General features: G+C 47.1%; 1 protein-coding gene across 2 annotated transcripts in view; it reads right to left on the bottom strand.

The window, feature by feature from the left end:
- Positions 1-21,567, bottom strand: part of fndc3a (fibronectin type III domain containing 3A) — a 183,242-nt gene that overhangs the window by 7,181 nt on the left and 154,494 nt on the right. For both annotated transcript variants that reach the window (XM_084143025.1, XM_084143026.1), the window contains 5 exons: positions 15,706-15,928; positions 11,097-11,235; positions 7,216-7,428; positions 5,963-6,129; positions 5,305-5,435 (listed from right to left, as the gene is read on the bottom strand). In XM_084143025.1, the coding sequence (XP_083999151.1) occupies positions 5,305-5,435; positions 5,963-6,129; positions 7,216-7,428; positions 11,097-11,235; positions 15,706-15,928 (873 nt within the window). The remainder of the gene's footprint in view (positions 1-5,304; positions 5,436-5,962; positions 6,130-7,215; positions 7,429-11,096; positions 11,236-15,705; positions 15,929-21,567) is intronic.

The raw sequence follows: 21,567 nt of genomic DNA, 5'->3' as shown, positions 1-21,567 counted from the left end.
GATTTATTTTCCCATTTGTAGATTTAACTATTTGCGCGTCGTTACAACACTGTATATATACACATAATGTGACATTTGAAATGTCTCCATTCCTTTGGAACAATTCTGAGTGTAATGTTTACTGTTCATTCCTGATTGTTTATTTCACTTTTGTTTATGATCTATTTCACTTGCTTTGGCAACGTTAACATAAGTTTCCCATGCCAGTAAAGCTCTTAAATTGAATTGATAGAGGAAAGAGAGAGCTAGAGGAAAGGGAGGTTAATATACAGGAAGGAAGTAGGGGGGAGACAGAAGACATGGTCTGCCTCTGTAGCTTGGAGGCCTGTGATTGGATAGAGTGATGAAAGGACAAAGCTCGGTGGTAAATGGCAGACGCATACAGCTTCCTTATTTAATTTGGTTGTCATATCAAGGCAGATTAGCGTCAGCCAGCAGCCTCTGAGCCCACCATAACCATAGCCATTATTGTTATGGCTTTTCAACCTCTGCCGTATTGTGGATTCAGAGAACACAGAGGAACCTTCTCTTTAATGGTGTACCGCAGGGGGCAGCTCTCTGCTCTTTTAGATTTGTTTTACCAATGACCTGCCACTGGTATTAACACGTGTGTCCATGTATGCTGATGATTCAACCCTATACGTGTCAGCAACCCCAGCTAGTGAAAATCACTGCAACCCCTGAACAAAGAGTTGCAGTCAGTGACTATAACTTGGTGTTACCTTAGACTGTAAACTGTCATTGTCAAAAACATGATTCATTCAATGGTTGTAAAGCTGGGGGAGAGAGGTCTGTCGGTGATGAGATGCTCTGCTTTTTTGACACCGCACTCCACAAAGCAAGTCCTGCAGGCTCTAGTTTTGCCTTATCTTGATTATTGTCCAGTGATGTGGTCCAGTGCAGCAAGGAAATACCTAGTTAAGCTGCAGCTGGCCCAGAACAGAGCGGCACGTCTTGCTCTTCATTGTAATCATAGGGCTGATATAAATACTATTCCTGCCAGTTTCTCTTGGCCAAGAGTTGAGGAAAGACTGACATAGCTTATTGTTTTTATAAGAAACATTAATGTGTTGGAAATTTCAAATTGTTTACAGAGTCAACTTACACACAGGCACTTACCCCGCCAGACATTCCACCAAGGGGTCTTTTCACAGTCCCCAGGTCCAGAACAAATTCAAGGAAACGTACAGTATTATCCAGAGCCATGAGTGCATGCAACTCCCTTCCATCTCATATAGCGCAAGTGAACAGCAAACCTGGTTTCAAAAAACAGATAAAGCAACACCTCACGGCACAACGCCTCTTCCCCATGTGACCTACTTGTTGTGTGTATGTACTGACATGTATGTGGAACTGATATGCATGCTAGAGCTCTTCACGAATCCACCTGTGCTCGAATACCGGAGACCCGATCCGGGACCCGAGCAGAATTCTAAATAATGTCACGGGTCTGGGTCGGTCTCTGATATGATTGTCACGGGTCTCGGGTATGTGTAATTTTAACTGACGTGTCCGGAATGGCCCGTACTGATCCTAACGCGACTGCTGCAATAGAGGAAATGTTATCATTTATGTTCTTGCTTTTCAGGACAGTGGAGCGTGGCGCGTGCAGCTTGTTGTTGGCCAATCAGAAGTCATCAATGGGCTACAGTCATAGAGCCTCGCTCCGTGTGGGGCAAAACGTCAGGAGATATTTAAATCAATGGAAGACGGAATTAAAATGATGATGAATTAAAAGTTAAAGGAGAAGGACAGGCTCCAACGACTAAGAGACGGGTAAGGCTGCTCCTTAATATTCTGAATGGAGTTATTGTTGTTTGGAACTGTAGGATTAAAAAAGCTCACATGCACTGCATCCTCAATTAGCCTAGCTAGCTAACGTTAGCTAGCTTAACTTGCTTCTCCCGGGTTTGATGCAGTCAAGACAGGTACTATGTAATCATGGATTGCATTGGATGATAAATAACCTAGCTATGGCAGCTATTAGTGTACTTCAGCGCGAGTCGGCGTGGTTGGTTGCCGTCTCCCGTCTCTCCCTCCCTGTCTGTGTCACTCCCTCACAGTACGGCCCCTCCCCCGGCCCTGCTAGAGCGCCACCTCTCTCGCTTTATCAGCTCCGGTTAATAAAGTAGCATAAAAAAAATGACTTTTCTGCTGCTCCCCTCACTCGGAATCGGACCGGGTCTGGATCCGACCAGGTCTACACGGAAGGGGTCTAGTTGTCCTCGGTTCCGTTCGGAACGGGTCTCTATATTTGAAAAAAAAAAACATTTATGCGTATCGGGTCCGGGTGGGAAAGCCCCAGGTCCATTTCCGAACGGGTCCAACTTTTTAGACCAATGAAGACCTCTAATGCATACCACACACACACACAACATGTTTTTAAATGTAAATTGTAAAGTATTTTGTCTGTAATGTCTTTTTCGTTATGTGTTTGACCCCAGTAAGACTAGCTGTCGCCATTGGCATTGGGGATCCTAATAAAATAAAATACAAATTAGTCCAGGTTGGCCTGCTAAGAGTTACTGCTGAGCCCACCATTAGTCCAGGTTGGCCTGCTAAGAGTTACTGCTGAGCCCACCATTAGTCCAGGTTGGCCTGCTAAGAGTTACTGCTGAGCCCACCATTAGTCCAGGTTGGCCTGCTAAGAGTTACTGCTGAGCCCACCATTAGTCCAGGTTGGCCTGCTAAGAGTTACTGCTGAGCCCACCATTAGTCCAGGTTGGCCCGCTAAGAGTTACTGCTGAGCCCACCATTAGTCCAGGTTGGCCTGCTAAGAGTTACTGCTGAGCCCACCATTAGTCCAGGTTGGCCTGCTAAGAGTTACTGCTGAGCCCACCATTAGTCCAGGTTGGCCTGCTAAGAGTTACTGCTGAGCCCACCATTAGTCCAGGTTGGCCCGCTAAGAGTTACTGCTGAGCCCACCATTAGTCCAGGTTGGCCTGCTAAGAGTTACTGCTGAGCCCACCATTAGTCCAGGTTGGCCTGCTAAGAGTTACTGCTGAGAAGGATGGAGTGGGAGACTAGACACCTGGGTTCCCCTCAGGGATCAACATCATTTAGCATAATGGTCCATTTAGACAGAGGAATCACCATTCAGCCTGATGAAGAACTGCTACAGCTGAGCTAACTGTCACAACAGGTAGCCTCCATCTGTTTGTTGCTAATATGCATAATGTAGTAGAACGCAAACAAACCTTTTCTGAGTCAAGGTCACTTTCTGACACAAGCAGAGCTTTAACGGTCAGATAATTTTTTTTAACATGCCCTAAAAGACATAAGCCTATGCAACATTAACCAATTAAAAACAGTTCTGTAGCAGTGAGGTTTGTGCAGTAGGCTATGATGGATTTGCCCTGCCAACGATGTTCTTCTCAGACCATATTGAAATTATGTAAATCTGTAGGTATATGATCACACTGGTAATAGATCGTTTGTTGATGGTCAGTCTGAGGGGAGGGAGCAGCGGTGAGGCTATTCGCTCGCTCGCTCGCTCACCCAACTCAGTCTTCCAGCTGATGGTGAAACTCAAGTCGCACCGCATTATTTCTGCCTCATGCACCAAGTCATGTTGTTACTCCTATGTCCAGAAAAAGGTGAAATATTATTTAAAAAAGACCCAAGCCGCTAATAATAACAATGCAAGCCTATAGATACACTTTCCTACACGTTCATTACATCTGCAGTGCTGGTTGTAGCGTGAGTGGAAGTAGGGAGAACGCACATTTTATGGCTTATAAAGGTGCAGTAGCAGCGCGTGGGTAAATTCACTGGGGAAGCAAAGCCAGGAGAAAAAAAAGCCATTTTACAACAATGTGTTGTGATAATTGCATTGATATACAGGCCTAAAGGCCGGGACAATAAGAAGACACAGTGGTAGAATAAATTCAATCACATCTTTGTTTCATCACAAAACCGGAGAGCAACCTCTGTCCGGTGAAGTCCACAAAGCATATTGCATGGTACAGTAACAGACAGTCACATGACCTACAGCACGGTCAAGCAAGTTAATGTTTCGGACATTTTCGGACCACTAAACAACTATTGATTTAGCACCACAGAGAGTTACCGCAATTCGCAAAGAAAACAGGAGCTGCCTCCACTATTCCAGCACCATTTCAATTTTAACATCATCTAATCACCTCTGCTTAGTCTAATACAGTGACAACTAAAAGATACCAAAAACGATTTAGTCCAATCAACGTATTTTAAATATAATGTGGCTGTCCATGGTTCTGATTTCTCTCGTGTGTGTGTGTGTGTGTGTGTGTGTGTTCGTGCAAGTAGAAAAACATGTTGACTCACCCTGCTTGTAGAGAAACACTAATGACACCTTCTACATCTAGCTACATATTGAACTTCCATTCTCTCAGGCCAGGGGCACAATGTATGAATTAATGGTTGGATCAGAATCGCTGTTATAATCATTGGCCAGTACGGAGAATTAAGTAAAAGCACAAGTCCATCCTCTCCCTGGCTAATTTAGGAACGGCCCGGAGGACAACGACACAACGAGATGCAACAATTCAGCTCACTCAGTTTAGCTCAACGCTGATTGGCTATTACTTTCTACTTTTTTTTTTAATCAAGGGAGGCCAGATGCTCGCTGGCTTCCCTTGCCTTCAACGCTACGGGCGGCAACAATGTCATACTCATTTTGATAGATGGCCTACACATAGAGAGACAGAGGGGGCGCTGTTTCGCTCGCTCTGATGATTTCTCCGGTGAAATACATTCAGCCTCTTGCGAATTGAAGGAAATGTATGAAATAAAGAGAGACAAAAGATACATTATTTTGTTGTTTTTTTGGTCTTTTTTCTTGGTCGGTTTTTTGGGGAAGCCTGGCTTCCGTTGCCAACCATGAATACAAGCCACTGTAAAGTGTTGAACAAAGGGTTAACAGCGCTGTATAATGACTTAAACAGCAGCTCTTTGCTGTATTCGTTGAGTCTCTCTCTAGTCATGGTTTTAAAAGGTAAAAATTCTCACAGTATCAACTTTGCTGTGCGTTCAAGGTTTCTTTTTAGTCTATGGCTCAAGGAAACTGTGCAGAGACACGGTGATCTGAGCTATCTGATTGGCCAGCGGTAGGCCTATATAGCTGCTCTCGATTTGCTCTCTGGGCCTGCCGGGTAGGCAGAGTTCTACCTTCAGGAATGCATTGGAGATCGACCGGTTGGTGACCACCGTTGTACAGCGATGACTGAAGACAATGACTCTGGTGGGGTGCTACACATTGGTAAGGGCTGTATTGGTTTCCTCATCCAGCGCTACATAAATCACATCCCTTCTCATTCTTCTTACCTGTTTGTACTCAGAGTTACCCATCATGCTTTGCACCGTGTAGATGATGGGGTCTCCCTTCATGGGCAGCAGGGGCTCCCAGCTCACCTCACAGACTGAAGACAGGTCCTCCACACGCTCCACTCTGGGAGCTACAGAGAGAGAGAGAGTACAACACCTTCAAAGATTAAGGCTGAAAGGTGAGGACAATGAGGCTGAAAGGTGAGGACAATGAGGCTGAAAGGTGAGGACAATGAGGCTGAAAGGTGAGGACAATGAGGCTGAAAAGTGAGGACAATGAGGCTGAAAGGTGAGGACAATGAGGCTGAAAGGTGAGGACAATGAGGCTGAAAGGTGAGGACAATGAGGCTGAAAGGTGAGGACAATGAGGCTGAAAAGTGAGGACAATGAGGCTGAAAGGTGAGGACAATGAGGCTGAAAGGTGAGGACAATGAGGCTGAAAGGTGAGGACAATGAGGCTGAAAGGTCAGTCAGGAGAAAGATGAGAGGAAGTGAGCCACAGAGGAATAAAGGAGAGTCAGGATGAGAAGAGGATGAATTAACAGAAGAAGTCGATGTGGAAATGGGGGCTGGTGAAGGTCTATACATTACAGAAGAGAGGATGGGAGGAGAAATAGAGAGAGGTGAGAGGAAGTGTGGAGGATAGAGAGAGATGTACCTTTAACGGGGGCGGGGGGGGAGCGGGGGGTGTTGAAGGTGTAAACAGTGGAGAAGGGTCCTTGGCCCGCCTCGTTGAAGGCCTGGATTCGGAACATGTAAGAGGTAGACTCATTGAGCCGCTGGACTTTGTGAGTGTGGCAGGGCCCTCTGTACAAGGAGACAAACCTGGAGAGAGGGGAGGGGAAGAGAGTGGTGTAAAACAGGTCTTGTCTGCCGGTCTCCTTATTGGGTTCACTTTTGGACGAGGCAACACATTTAGTTGGAACCATATCGAACACTTCACTAAAACTGAAGGTTGCCGCTTCAGAAGCTGCACCATATTAAACATCTTTCTGCCTGTTTGCCAGCTGATTTATTGTTCTGACATTGTGATTAGGTCAGAACAAAATCCTGGGCAGCAGTCAGTAGAAATGTAAATAACTAAAAATATCTCAAATGTGTGAATTGAAAGCTGAATTGACCTGTTCCTTGATAGATAGGGGTGGCAGGTAGCTTAGTGGGTAAGAGCGTTGTGCCAGTAACCGAAAGGTCGCTGGTTCTAATCCCCGAGCCGACTAGGTGAAAAATCTGTCGATGTGCCCTTGAGCAAGGCACTTAACCCTAATTGCTCATGTAAGTCGCTCTGGATAAGAGCGTCTGCTAAAATGACTAAAATGTAAAATGTAAATAGAATATCACTGGCAATGCATATCAACAAAGTTGCTTCCGATAGTAATAACTCCCGACTAAGGGGGCGAAGCCAAGGTCACCTTGTTGCTTTTATAAAACGGTTGACAACATATTTAAAAAAAGATTAACGAAATGTTTTCATTAAAATGTTTATTTGAATGAGTAAATTAATGTTATTTAATCTTTCCACCATACGATATAGTCCTGGCAAAAGCAAGTTGCTAGTTTTGAGATTCTGAAGTTGCAAGCCAAATGGCCTTGTTGACCATTCTATTAGCATGGACGTTCTAAGCAAGCAAGATCGCTATGGAGGCTAGCTACTTCTCCTTTGCTAGCTAGCCAACTAAAGCGGGGGAGATTAAGTTTATAAATTGCCCGGCTGGGCTGTGGGACAGTGGATGCGCATTGATCATTCAAATGGAACTTAACAGGCATTACCCGGGGATTGTGGTGAATAGCTCCCTGCTATCAACCAATCAGCGTCCATACAACCTGTCTTATAATTATAGTATATATATACAATATATTTCCATCCAGAGATTCCAGGCGAATGATATTGTGTGGTTTAACCAGGCTACCAACCTGCCTCTCTTGTCCTCCATCTGCAGCTGGTACTGGAGGGCGTCTGAGGGCGTGGCCTTGGCCGGGCCGTCGCCCCACTTCAGCCTGAGGGTCTGGTGGCTGAACGCAGTACACTCTAGCCGGGGGGGCTGGGGAGGCAGGGGCTTGGTCTTCAGCTTAAAGGTGTGGCTAAACGGACCTGATCCTAGGCTGTTCAGAGCCTGGATACGAATCCTACAAAGAGGGGAGAGGAGAGGAGAGGGAGAGGGAGAGGGAGAGAGAGAGAGAGATGGGTTAGAGGTGTGTCTGAGGCAGGGTGTGTGACTGTGTCTGAGGCAGGGTGTGTGACTGTGTGAGGCAGGGTGTGTGACTGTGTGAGGCAGGGTGTGTGACTGTGTGAGGCAGGGTGTGTGACTGTGTGAGGCAGGGTGTGTGACTGTGTGAGGCAGGGTGTGTGACTGTGTGAGGCAGGGTGTGTGACTGTGTGAGGCAGGGTGTGTGAGGCAGGGTGTGTGACGCAGGGTGTGTGACGCAGGGTGTGTGACGCAGGGTGTGTGACTGTGTCTGAGGCAGGGTGTGTGACTGTGTCTGAGGCAGGGTGTGTGACTGTGTCTGAGGCAGGGTGTGTGACTGTGTCTGAGGCAGGGTGTGTGACTGTGTCTGAGGCAGGGTGTGTGACTGTGTCTGAGGCAGGGTGTGTGACTGTGTCTGAGGCAGGGTGTGTGACTGTGTCTGAGGCAGGGTGTGTGACTGTGTCTGAGGCAGGGTGTGTGACGCAGGGTGTGTGACTGTGTATGAGGCAGGGTGTGTGAGGCAGGGTGTGTGACTGTGTATGAGGCAGGGTGTGTGACTGTGTGACGCAGGGTGTGTGACTGTGTGACGCAGGGTGTGTGACTGTGTGACGCAGGGTGTGTGACTGTGTCTGAGGCAGGGTGTGTGACTGTGTCTGAGGCAGGGTGTGTGACTGTGTCTGAGGCAGGGTGTGTGACTGTGTCTGAGGCAGGGTGTGTGACTGTGTCTGAGGCAGGGTGTGTGACTGTATGAGGCAGGGTGTGTGACTGTATGAGGCAGGGTGTGTGACTGTGTCTGAGGCAGGGTGTGTGACTGCGTCTGAGGCAGGGTGTGTGACTGCGTCTGAGGCAGGGTGTGTGACTGCGTCTGAGGCAGGGTGTGTGACTGCGTCTGAGGCAGGGTGTGTGACTGCGTCTGAGGCAGGGTGTGTGACTGTATGAGGCAGGGTGTGTGACTGTATGAGGCAGGGTGTGTGACTGTGTCTGAGGCAGGGTGTGTGACTGTGTCTGAGGCAGGGTGTGTGACTGTGTCTGAGGCAGGGTGTGAGACTGTATGAGGCAGGGTGTGTGACTGTGTGAGGCAGGGTGTGTGACTGTGTGAGGCAGGGTGTGTGACTGTGTGAGGCAGGGTGTGTGACTGTGTGAGGCAGGGTGTGTGACTGTGTGTGAGGCAGGGTGTGTGACTGTGTGTGAGGCAGGGTGTGTGACTGTGTGTGAGGCAGGGTGTGTGACTGTGTGAGGCAGGGTGTGTGACTGTGTGAGGCAGGGTGTGTGACTGTGTGAGGCAGGGTGTGTGACTGTGTGAGGCAGGGTGTGTGACTGTGTGAGGCAGGGTGTGTGACGCAGGGTGTGTGACTGTGTCTGAGGCAGGGTGTGTGACTGTGTCTGAGGCAGGGTGTGTGACTGTATGAGGCAGGGTGTGTGACTGTATGAGGCAGGGTGTGTGACTGCGTCTGAGGCAGGGTGTGTGACTGCGTCTGAGGCAGGGTGTGTGACTGCGTCTGAGGCAGGGTGTGTGACTGCGTCTGAGGCAGGGTGTGTGACTGCGTCTGAGGCAGGGTGTGTGACTGCGTATGAGGCAGGGTGTGAGACTGCGTATGAGGCAGGGTGTGAGACTGCGTCTGAGGCAGGGTGTGTGACTGCGTCTGAGGCAGGGTGTGTGACTGCGTCTGAGGCAGGGTGTGTGACTGCGTCTGAGGCAGGGTGTGTGACTGCGTCTGAGGCAGGGTGTGTGACTGCGTATGAGGCAGGGTGTGTGACTGCGTATGAGGCAGGGTGTGTGACTGCGTATGAGGCAGGGTGTGTGACTGTGTATGAGGCAGGGTCTGTGACTGTGTCTGAGGCAGGGTGTGTGACTGTCTGAGGCAGGGTGTGTGACTGTCTGAGGCAGGGTGTGTGACTGTCTGAGGCAGGGTGTGTGACTGTCTGAGGCAGGGTGTGTGACTGTCTGAGGCAGGGTGTGTGACTGTCTGAGGCAGGGTGTGTGACTGTGTGTGAGGCAGGGTGTGTGACTGTGTGTGAGGCAGGGTGTGTGACTGTGTCTGAGGCAGGGTGCGTGACTGTCTGAGGCAGGGTGCGTGACTGTATGAGGCAGGGTGCGTGACTGTATGAGGCAGGGTGCGTGACTGTGTCTGAGGCAGGGTGCGTGACTGTGTCTGAGGCAGGGTGCGTGACTGTCTGAGGCAGGGTGCGTGACTGTGTCTGAGGCAGGGTGCGTGACTGTGTCTGAGGCAGGGTGCGTGACTGTGTCTGAGGCAGGGTGTGTGACTGTGTCTGAGGCAGGGTGTGTGACTGTGTCTGAGGCAGGGTGCGTGACTGTGTCTGAGGCAGGGTGCGTGACTGTGTCTGAGGCAGGGTGCGTGACTGTGTCTGAGGCAGGGTGCGTGACTGTGTCTGAGGCAGGGTGTGTGACTGTGTCTGAGGCAGGGTGTGTGACTGTATGAGGCAGGGTGTGTGACTGTATGAGGCAGGGTGCGTGACTGTATGAGGCAGGGTGCGTGACTGTGTCTGAGGCAGGGTGCGTGACTGTGTCTGAGGCAGGGTGCGTGACTGTGTCTGAGGCAGGGTGCGTGACTGTGTCTGAGGCAGGGTGCGTGACTGTGTCTGAGGCAGGGTGCGTGACTGTGTCTGAGGCAGGGTGCGTGACTGTGTCTGAGGCAGGGTGTGTGACTGTGTCTGAGGCAGGGTGCGTGACTGTGTCTGAGGCAGGGTGTGTGACTGTGTCTGAGGCAGGGTGTGTGACTGTGTCTGAGGCAGGGTGTGTGACTGTGTCTGAGGCAGGGTGTGTGACTGTGTCTGAGGCAGGGTGTGTGACTGTATGAGGCAGGGTGTGTGACTGTGTATGAGGCAGGGTGTGTGACTGTGTATGAGGCAGGGTGTGTGACTGTGTATGAGGCAGGGTGTGTGACTGTGTATGAGGCAGGGTGTGTGACTGTGTATGAGGCAGGGTGTGTGACTGTGTATGAGGCAGGGTGTGTAACTGTATGAGGCAGGGTGTGTGACTGTATGAGGCAGGGTGTGTGACTGTATGAGGCAGGGTGTGTGACTGTGTGTGAGGCAGGGTGTGTGACTGTGTGTGAGGCAGGGTGTGTGACTGTGTGTGAGGCAGGGTGTGTGACTGTGTGTGAGGCAGGGTGCGTGACTGTCTGAGGCAGGGTGCGTGACTGTATGAGGCAGGGTGTGTGACTGTATGAGGCAGGGTGTGTGACTGTGTATGAGGCAGGGTGTGTGACTGTGTATGAGGCAGGGTGTGTGACTGTGTATGAGGCAGGGTGTGTGACTGTGTCTGAGGCAGGGTGTGTGACTGTATGAGGCAGGGTGTGTGACTGTATGAGGCAGGGTGTGTGACTGTGTATGAGGCAGGGTGTGTGACTGTGTGAGGCAGGGTGTGTGACTGTGTATGAGGCAGGGTTGGTGACTGTCTGAGGCAGGGTGTGTGACTGTATGAGGCAGGGTGTGTGACTGTATGAGGCAGGGTGTGTGACTGTATGAGGCAGGGTGTGTGACTGTATGAGGCAGGGTGTGTGACTGTATGAGGCAGGGTGTGTGACTGTATGAGGCAGGGTGTGTGACTGTATGAGGCAGGGTGTGTGACTGTTTCTGTGGGCTTACTTGTAGCTGGTGTCAGGCTGCAGATGCTGAATGATATATTTGGTGACTGGTCCTACAGAGATGGACTGTCTCTCTCCCAGGTCTATGAGATAGGAGGAGATCTCAGCCCCGTGGTTGCACGGCGCCTCCCAACCAACAGCTAGAACAATAATAATTATATTATTATATAGTGCTTTTCAATCCAATTTCAATTCAATTAAAAAGACTATGTATCCCTGAGGGGCAATTACTTTAAGCACGTCTGCAATAACACCACCACCACGACATACCACACTACCATATGCATAAATTTTTATTTTACCCTTATTTTACCAGGTAAGTTGACTGAGAACACATTCTCATTTACAGCAACGACCTGGGGAATAGTTACAGGGGAGAGGAGGGGGGATGAATGAGCCAATCGGATGCTGGGGATGGTTAGGTGTCCATGATGGTATGAGGGCCAGATTGGGAATTCAGCCAGGACACCGGGGTTAACACCCCTACTCTTACGATAAATGTAATGTGATCTTTAGTGACCACAGAGAGTCAGGACACTCGTTTAACGTCCCATCCGAATGACGGCACCCTACACAGGGCAATGTCCCCAATCACTGCCCTGGGGCACTGGGATACATATACATACATACACACACACACACATATATATCACACACATAATATATATTACATTTACATTTTACATTTACGTCATTTAGCAGACGCTCTTATCCAGAGCGACTTACAGTTAGCGAATACATATATATATATTTTTTTATACTGGCCCCCCGTGGGAATCAAACCCACAACCCTGGCGTTGCAAACGCCATGCTCTATCAACTGAGCTACATCCCTGCCGGCCATTCCCTCCCCTACCCTGGACGACGCTGGGCCAATTGTGCGCCGCCCATGAGTCTCCCGGTCGCGGCCGGCTGCGACAGAGCCTGGATTCGAACCAGGATCTCTAGTGGCACAGTTAGCACTGCAAAGCAGTGCCTTAGACCACTGCGCCACTCAGGAGCTATATATATATATACACACATATATATACATATATATACATATATACATATATATATACACATATATATATATACATACACACACACACACACATACATACATATGCACAGACATATATACACTGCTCAAAAAAATAAAGGGAACACTTAAACACAATGTAACTCCAAGTCAATCACACTTCTGTGAAATCAAAACTGTCCACTTAGGAAGCAACACTGATTGACAATAAATTTCACATGCTGTTGTGCAAATGGAATAGACAACAGGTGGAAATTATAGGCAATTAGCAAGACACCCCCAATAGAGGACTGGTTTTGCAGGTGGTGACCACAGACCACTTCTCAGTTCCTATGCTTCCTGGCTGATGTTTTGGTCACTTTTGTATGCTGGCGGTGCTTTCACTCTAGTGGTAGCATGAGACGGAGTCTACAACCCACACAAGTGGCTCAGGTAGTGCAGCTCATCCAGGATGGCACATCAATGCGAGCTGTGGCAAGAAGGTTTGCTGTGTCTGTCAGTGTAGTGTCCAGAGCATGGAGGCGCTACCAGGAGACAGGCCAGTACATCAGGAGACGTGGAGGAGGCCGTAGGAGGGCAACAACCCAGCAGCAGGACTGCTACCTCCGCCTTTGTGCAAGGAGGAGCAGGAGGATCACTGCCAGAGCCCTGCAAAATGACCTCCAGCAGGCCACAAATGTGCATGTTTCTGCTCAAACGGTCAGAAACAGACTCCATGAGGGTGGTATGAGGGCCCGACGTCCACAGGTGGGGGTTGTGCTTACAGCCCAACACCGTGCAGGACGTTTGGCATTTGCCAGAGAACGCCAAGATTGGCAAATTCGCCACTGGCGCCCTGTGCTCTTCACAGATGAAAGCAGGTTCACACTGAGCACATGTGACAGAGTCTGGAGACGCCGTGGAGAACGTTCTGCTGTCTGCAACATCCTCCAGCATAACCGGTTTGGCGGTGGGTCAGTCATGGTGTGGGGTGGCATTTCTTTGGGGTGCTCGCCAAAGGTAGCCTGACTGCCATTAGGTACCGAGATGAGATCCTCAGACCCCTTGTGAGACCATATGCTGGTGCGGTTGGCCCTGGGTTCCTCCTAATGCAAGACAATGCTAGACCTCATGTGGCTGGAGTGTGTCAGCAGTTCCTGCAAGAGGAAGGCATTGATGCTATGGACTGGCTCGCCCATTCCCCAGACCTAAATCCAATTGAGCACATCTGGGACATCATGTCTCGCTCCATCCACCAACGCCACGTTGCACCACAGACTGTCCAGGAGTTGGCGGATGCTTTAGTCCAGGTCTGGGAGGAGATCCCTCAGGAGACCATCCGCCACCTCATCAGGAGCATGCCCAGGCGTTGTAGGGAGGTCATACAGGCACGTGGAGGCCACACACACTACTGAGCCTCATTTTGACTTGTTTTAAGGACATTACATCAAAGTTGGATCAGCCTGTAGTGTGGTTTTCCACTTTAATTTTGAGGGTGACTCCAAATCCAGACCTCCATGGGTTGATAAATTTGATTTCCATTGATAATTTTTGTGTGATTTTGTTGTCAGCACATTCAACTAGGATGTGTTATTTTAGTGTTCCCCTTATTTTTTTTGAGCAGTATATATATATATATATATATATATATATATATATATATATATATATATATATATATATATATATATATATATATATATACATATATATATATATACATACACATATATATATATACATACACACACATACATACATACATATACACAGACATATATATTACAGACACAGTGCCTTCAGAAAGTATTCAGACCCCTTGACTTTTCCAACATTTTGTTACGTTACAGCCTTATTCTAAAATTGATTAAATAGTTTTTTCCCTCATCAATCTACACACAATGACAAAGGAAAAACAGGTTTTTAGCAATACTTAGAGTAACCATCTGGTTTTTGGTCACCTCCCTGACCAAGGCCCTTCTCCCCCGATTGCTCAGTTTGGCCGGGCGGCCAGCTCTAGGAAGAGTCTTGGTGGTTCCAAACTTCTTCCATTTAAGAATGATGGAGGCCACTGTGTTCTTGGGGACCTTCAATGCTGCAGAAATGTTTTGGTACCCTTCCCCAGATCTGTGCCTCGGCACAATCCTGTCTCAGCTCTCTACAGACAATTCCTTCAACCTCATGGCTTGGTTTTTGCTCTGACATGCACTGTCAACTGTGGGACCTTATACAGTCCCCTGTAGCTCAGTTGGTAGAGCATGGCGCTTGCAACGCCAGGGTTGTGGGTTCGTTTCCCACGGGGGGCCAGTATGAAAATGTATGCACTCACTAACTGTAAGTCGCTCTGGATAAGAGCGTCTGCTAAATGACTAAAATGTAAAATATAGACAGGTGTGTGCCTTTCCAAATCATATCCAATCAATTGAATTTACCACAGGTGGACTCCAATCAAGTTGTATAAACATCAAGGATGATCAATGGAAACAGGATGCACCTGAGCTCAATTTCGAATCTCATAGCAAAGGGTCTGAATACTTATGTAAATAAGGTATTTCTGTTTTATATTTTTTATAAATTTGATTTTTTTTCTAAAAACCTGTTTATGCTTCGTCATTATTGTCATTTGACTCTTCCTAGAGCTGGCCGCCCGGCCAAACTGACCAATCAGGGGAGAAAGGCCTTGGTAAGGGAGGTGACCAAGAACCCGATGGTCATTGACAGAGCTCCAGAGTTCAGGGTGGGAGTTTGCCAAAAGGCACCTAAAGGACTCTCAGACCATGAGAAACAAGATTCTCTGGTCTGATGAAACTAAGATTGAACTCTTTGGCCTGAATGCCAAGCGTCACGTCTGGAGGAAACCTGGCACCATCCCTAAGGTGAAGCATGGTGGTGGCAGCATCATGCTGTGGGGATGTTTTTCAGGGGCATGGACTTGGAGACTAGTCAGGATCAAGACAAATATTAACTGAGCAAAGTACAGAGAGATCCTTGATGAAAACCTGCTCCAGAGCGCTCAGGACCTCAGACTGGGGCGAAGGTTCACCTTCCAACAGGACAACGATCCTAAGCACACAGCCAAGACAACACAGGAGTGGCTTCGGGAAAAGTCTCTGAATGTCCTTGAGTGGCCCAGTCAGAGCCCGGACTTGAACCCGATCGAACATCTCTGGAGAGACCAGAAAATAGCTGTGCAGCGACGCTCCCCATCCAACCTGACAGAGCTTGAGAGGATCTGCAGAGAAGAATGGGAGAAACTCCCCAAATACAGGTGTACCAAGCTTGTAGCGTCATACCCAAGAAAACTCGGGGCTGTAATCACTGCCAAAGGTGCTTCAACAGACTACTGAGTAAAAGGGTCTGAATACTTATGTAAATGTAATATTTTGCTTTGTCATTATGGGGTATCGTGTGTAGATTGATGAGGATTTGTTTTATTTAATCCATTTTAGAATAAGGCTGTAATGTAACAAAATGTGGAAAAAGGGGAAGGGGTCTGATTACTTTCCGAATACACTGTATGTATATATATATATTTTTTTTTTATGGTCCCAAAGAGGCTTTACAACAGTCAACAAGACAAACAAACAAAACAATGTCAAACCAAACTGACCTAGACAAGTGGAGGGGGAGTAGAGAGGAGGGGTGGGGGGTCCATCCTCCTCCTCCTCCTCCTCCTCCTCCTCTTCCTCCTGGTCTGTGGAGGTGGAGGTGTGGTATCCCCGTAGCTCCGCCTCTTTGAGGGCGTGGACACTGCTGACGGCCGCAGGTACAGAAGGAGGAGTTTGACAGAGGATCGCCTCGCTGAACATACCCACGCCAGCCACGTTCACAGCCTGAGGAGAGACAGAGGGGGGAAGAAGTGATAGATGGGGGAGATAAGGAGAGGGAAAAAGGGAGGGAGAGAGTTGATATAGATGATTAGTTTAGTTATAGATAATTAGTTTAGATATAGATGATTAGTTTACTTTAGATATAGATGATTAGTTTAGATATAGGTGATTAGTTTAGTTTATATATAGATGATTAGTTTACTTTAGATATAGATGATTAGTTTAGTTTAGATATAGATGATTAGTTTAGTTTAGATATAGATGATTAGTTTAGATATAGGTGATTAGTTTAGTTTAGATATAGATGATTAGTTTAGATATAGATGATTCAGAAGAGACACAGGCTGATGTAATCCGATGATACTAGCTAAAATATGTATACAAAAGTATGTGGACACCCCTTCAAATGAGTGGATTCGGCTATTTCAGCCACACCCGTTGCTGACAGGTTTATAAAATCGAGCACACAGCCATGCAATCTCCATAGACAAACATTAGCAGTAGAATGGCCTTACTGAAGAGCTCAGTGACTTTCACCGTGGCACCGTCATAGGATGCCACCTTTCCAAGAAGTCAGATTTCTGCCCTGCTAGAGCTGCCCTGGTCAGCTGTTGAGTGGAAACATCTAGGAGCAACAACGGCTCAGCCGCGAAGTGGCAGGCCACACAAGCTAACAGAACTGGACCGCCGAGCGCTGAAGCGCGAAGCGTCTGTCCTCGGTTGCAACACTCTCTACCGAGTTCCAAACTGCCTCTGGAAGAACTGTTCGCCATGGGTTTCCATAGCCGAGCAGCCACACAGAAGCCTCAGATAACCATGCGCAATGCCAAGCGTCGGCTGGAGTGGTGTAAAGCTCGCCGCCATTGGACTCTGGAGCAGTGGAAACACGTTCTCTGGAGTGATGAATCACGCTTCACCATCTGGCAGTCTGATGGAAGAATCTGGGTTTGGCGGATGCCAGGAGAACGCTACCTGCCCGAATGCATAGTGCCAACTGTAAAGTTTGGTGGAGGAGGAATAATGGTCTGGGGCTGTTTTTCATGGTTCGGGCTAGGCCCCTTAGTTCCAGTGAAGGGAAATCTTAACGCTACAGCATACAATTACATTCTAGACGATTCTGTTTGGGGAAGGCCCTTTCCTGTTTCAGCATGACAATGCCCCCGTGCACAAAGCGAGGTTCATACAGAAATGGTTTGTCGAGATTGGTGTGGAAGAACTTGACTGGCCTGCACAGAGCCCTGACCTCAACCCCATTGAACACCTTTGGGATGAAAAAAAAAAAGTACAAAATGTATGCACTCACTAACTGTAAGTCGCTCTGGATAAGAGTGTCTGCTAAATGACTCAAATGTAATGTAAATGTAATTGAAACACCGACTGCGAGCCAGGCCTAATCGCCCAACATCAGTGCCCGACCTCACTAATGCTCTTGTGGCTGAATGGAAGCAAGTCCCCGCAGCAATGTCCCAACATCTAGTGGAAAGCCTTCCCAGAAGAGTGGAGGCTGTTATAGCAGCAAAGGGGGGAACCAACTCCATATTAATGCCCATGATTTTGGAATGAGCTGTTTGACGAGCAGGTGTCAACATACTTTTGGTCATGTAGTGTATCTGTGCCTAGGGGTTTTTCTACCCTGAGCAGCTGGGGAACCAATAATGTCTAGTTGTAATGACCCCTTCGGACCACTAGGGGGAGCTGAGTGTACACTAGTCTCCAGCTCTGCCTCCACCTCCTCACTGTATGGCGACTCCCATACTGTGGAGATCAGGGGTCCCCAATTACAAGACCTGGAGATCAGGGGTCCCCAATTACAAGACCTGGAAATGGTTTGAGAGCAATGATCAACAACCAATTTGACAGAGCTTGAAGAATTTTGAAAATAACAAAATGGGCAAATGTTGCACAATCCAGATGTAGAAAGTTTTTTAGAGATTTATCCAGGAAGACTCACAGCTGTAATCGCTTCCAAAGGTGATTCTAACATGTATTGACTCAGGGAGTTGAATACTTATCTCATCGAGATATATTAGTGTTTTAATTTTAATAAATTCTAACATTTGTAAAAATAAAAAAAATCTTCCACATTGACATTAAGAGTATTTTGTGTAGATTGTTGACAAAAAAAAAAGACAATTAAATCAATTTTAATCCCACCTTGTAACAATAAAATGTGGAAAAAGTCTAGGGGTGTGAAGGCACTGTATATATTTTGGGGGCTCAAAAAACCTGGGGGGCCAAATAAAATCACTTGCGGGCCGCCTATTGGGGAACCCTGCTGTACATCATATTCATTATATTAGAAAAGAAAGAGTGGTAGGAAAGACTGCCAGCTGATTAAACAACAGCATGGCTAATTTCATGACGGAGATAAGCCATTCAGGACAATCATACAGCTTTGGAGAAAGCCATCCAGGACAATCATACAGCTTTGGAGAAAGCCATTCAGGACAATCATACAGCTTTGGAGAAAGCCATCCAGGACAATCATACAGCTTTGGAGAAAGCCATCCAGGATAATCATACAGCTTTGGAGAAAGCCATCCAGGATAATCATACATCTTTGGAGAACGCCATCCAGGACAATCATACAGCTTTAGAGAAAGCCATCCAGGATAATCATACAGCTTTGGAGAAAACCATCCAGGACAATCATACAGCTTTAGAGAAAGCCATCCAGGATAATCATACAGCTTTGGAGAAAACCATCCAGGACAATCATACAACTTTGGAGACAACGCCATCCAGGATAATCATACAGCTTTGGAGAAAACCATCCAGGACAATCATACAGCTTTGGAGAAAGCCATCCAGAACAATCATACAGCTTTGGAGAAAACCATCCAGGATAATCATACAGCTTTGGAGAAACCCTAACCATAAATGACACAAAAAAAAGGGCTTCCCATCCCCTACGAGACTCCATTTCAATAGCGTTTTGGCATGTTAACACATGGATTACCTTGAACAATAAGTTACGAATAACAATACTAAAATCCTTAAACCCAGACATTACCTCTATAAATTAAACGCATTTGCATCGGCAAGAAACTATTGACATTGAAGGGTATGTACGACATGGATGTGGTCCTCTGTAGCTCAGCTGGTAGAGCACGGCGCTTGTAACGCCAGGGTAGTGGGTTCGATCCCCGGGACCACCCATACACAAAAATGTATGCCCGCATGACTGTAAGTCGCTTTGGATAAAAGCGTCTGCTAAATGGCATATTATTTATTAATATTATTACAACACAAACTCATGTGAAAGCCCCCAGGGACTCAGTGAAGCATGGTGGTGGCAGGTCGAAGGTTTACCTTCCAACAGGACAACGACCTTAAGCACACAGCCAAGACAAAGCAGAATATCCTTGAGTGGCCCAGCCAGTTCCCCGACATGAACCCGATCGAACATCTCCGGAGAGACCTGAAAATAGCTGTGCAGCGACGCTCCCCATCCAACCTGACAGAGCTTGAGAGGATTTGCAGAGAAGAATGGGAGAAACTCCCCAAATACAGGTGTGCCAAGCTTGTAGCGTCATACCCAAGAAGACTCGAGGCTGTAATCGCTGCCAAAGGTGCTTCAACAAAGTACTGAGTAAAGGGTCTGGATTCTTATGTAAATGTGATATCTCCATTGTAAAAACCTGTTTTTGCTTTGTCATTATGGGGTATTGTGTGTAAATTAATGAGGGGGGAAAAAATATTAAATCCATTTTAGAATAAGGCTATAACGTAACAACATTTGGAAAAAGTCAAGGGGGGTCTGAATACTTTCCGAAATGCACTGTATATATATACACACAGTGAGGGAAAAAAGTATTTGATCCCCTGCTGATTTTGTACGTTTGCCAACTGACAAAGAAATGATCAGTCTATAATTTTAATGGTAGGTTTATTTGAACAGTGAGAGACAGAATAACAACAAAAAAATCCAGAAAAACGCATGTCAAAAATGTTATAAATTGATTTGCATTTTAATGAGGGAAATAAGTTTTTGACCCCCTCTCAATCAGAAAGATTTCTGGCTCCCAGGTGTCTTTTATACAGGTAACGAGCTGAGATTAGGAGCACACTCTTAAAGGGGGTGCTCCTAATCTCAGTTTGTTACCTGTATAAAAGACACCTGTCCACAGAAGCAATCAATCAATCAGATTCCAAACTCTCCACCATGGCCAAGACCAAAGAGCTCTCCAAGGATGTCAAGGACAAGATTGTAGACCTACACAAGGCTGGAATGGGCTACAAGACCATCGCCAAGCAGCTTGGTGAGAAGGTGACAACAGTTGGTGTGATAATTCGCAAATAGAAGAAACACAAAAGAACTGTCAATCTCCCTCGGCATGGGGCTCCATGCAAGATCACACCTCGTGGAGTTGCAATGATCATGAGAACGGTGAGGAATCAGCCCAGAACTACACGGGAGGATCTTGTCAATGATCTCAAGGCAGCTGGGACCATAGTCACCAAGAAAACAATTGGTAACACACCACGCCGTGAAGGACTGAAATCCTGCAGCGCCCGCAAGGTCCCCCTGCTCAAGAAAGCACATATACAGGGCCGTCTGAAGTTTGCCAATGAACATCTGAATGATTCAGAGGAGAACTGGGTGAAAGTGTTGTGGTCAGATGAGATCAAAATCGAGCTCTTTGGCATCAACTCAACTCGCCGTGTTTGGAGGAGGAGGAATGCTGCCTATGACCCCAAGAACACCATCCCCAACGTTAAACATGGAGGTGGAAACATTATGCTTTGGAGGTATTTTTCTGCTAAGGGGACAGGACAACTTCACTGCATAAAAGGGACGATGGACGGGGCCATGTACCGTCAAATCTTGGGTGAGAACCTCCTTCCCTCAGCCAGGGTATTGAAAATGGGTTGTGGATGGGTATTCCAGCATGACAATGACCCAAGGCAACAAAGGAGTGGCTCAAGAAGAAGCACATTAAGATCCTGGAGTGGCCTAGCCAGTCTCCAGACCTTAATCCCATAGAAAATCTGTGGAGGGAGCTGAAGGTTCGAGTTGCCAAACGTCAGCCTCGAAACCTTAATGACTTGGAGAAGATCTGCAAAGAGGAGTGGGACAAAATCCCTCCTGAGATGTGTGCAAACCTGGTGGCCAACTACAAGAAACGTCTGACCTCTGTGATTGCCAACAAGGGTTTTGCCACCAAGTACTAAGTCATGTTTTGCAGAGGGGTCAAATACTTATTTCCCTCATTAAAATGCAAATCAATTTATAACATTTTTTACATTCGTTTTTCTGTATTTTTTTGTTGTTATTCTGTCTCTCACTGTTCAAATAAACCTACCATTAAAATTATAGACTGATCATGTCTTTGTCAGTGGGCAAACATACAAAATCAGCAGGGGATCAAATACTTTTTTCCTTCACTATGTATACAGTGGGGAAAAAATGTATTTAGTCAGCCACCAATTGTGCAAGTTCTCCCACTTAAAAAGATGAGAGAGGCCTGTAATTTTCATCATAGGTACACGTCAACTATGACAGACAAATTGAGGAAAAAAAATCCAGAAAATCATATTGTAGGATTTTTTATGAATTTATTTGCAAATTATGGTGGAAAATAAGTATTTGGTCACCTACAAACAAGCAAGATTTCTGGCTCTCACAGACCTGTGACTTC

Source organism: Coregonus lavaretus, assembly GCF_964263955.1.
Source record: "Coregonus lavaretus genome assembly, chromosome: 26".
Classification (NCBI taxonomy): domain Eukaryota; kingdom Metazoa; phylum Chordata; class Actinopteri; order Salmoniformes; family Salmonidae; genus Coregonus; species Coregonus lavaretus.
Note: the sequence above shows the minus strand (reverse complement) of the source record. Positions and strands in the feature narration are given on the sequence as shown.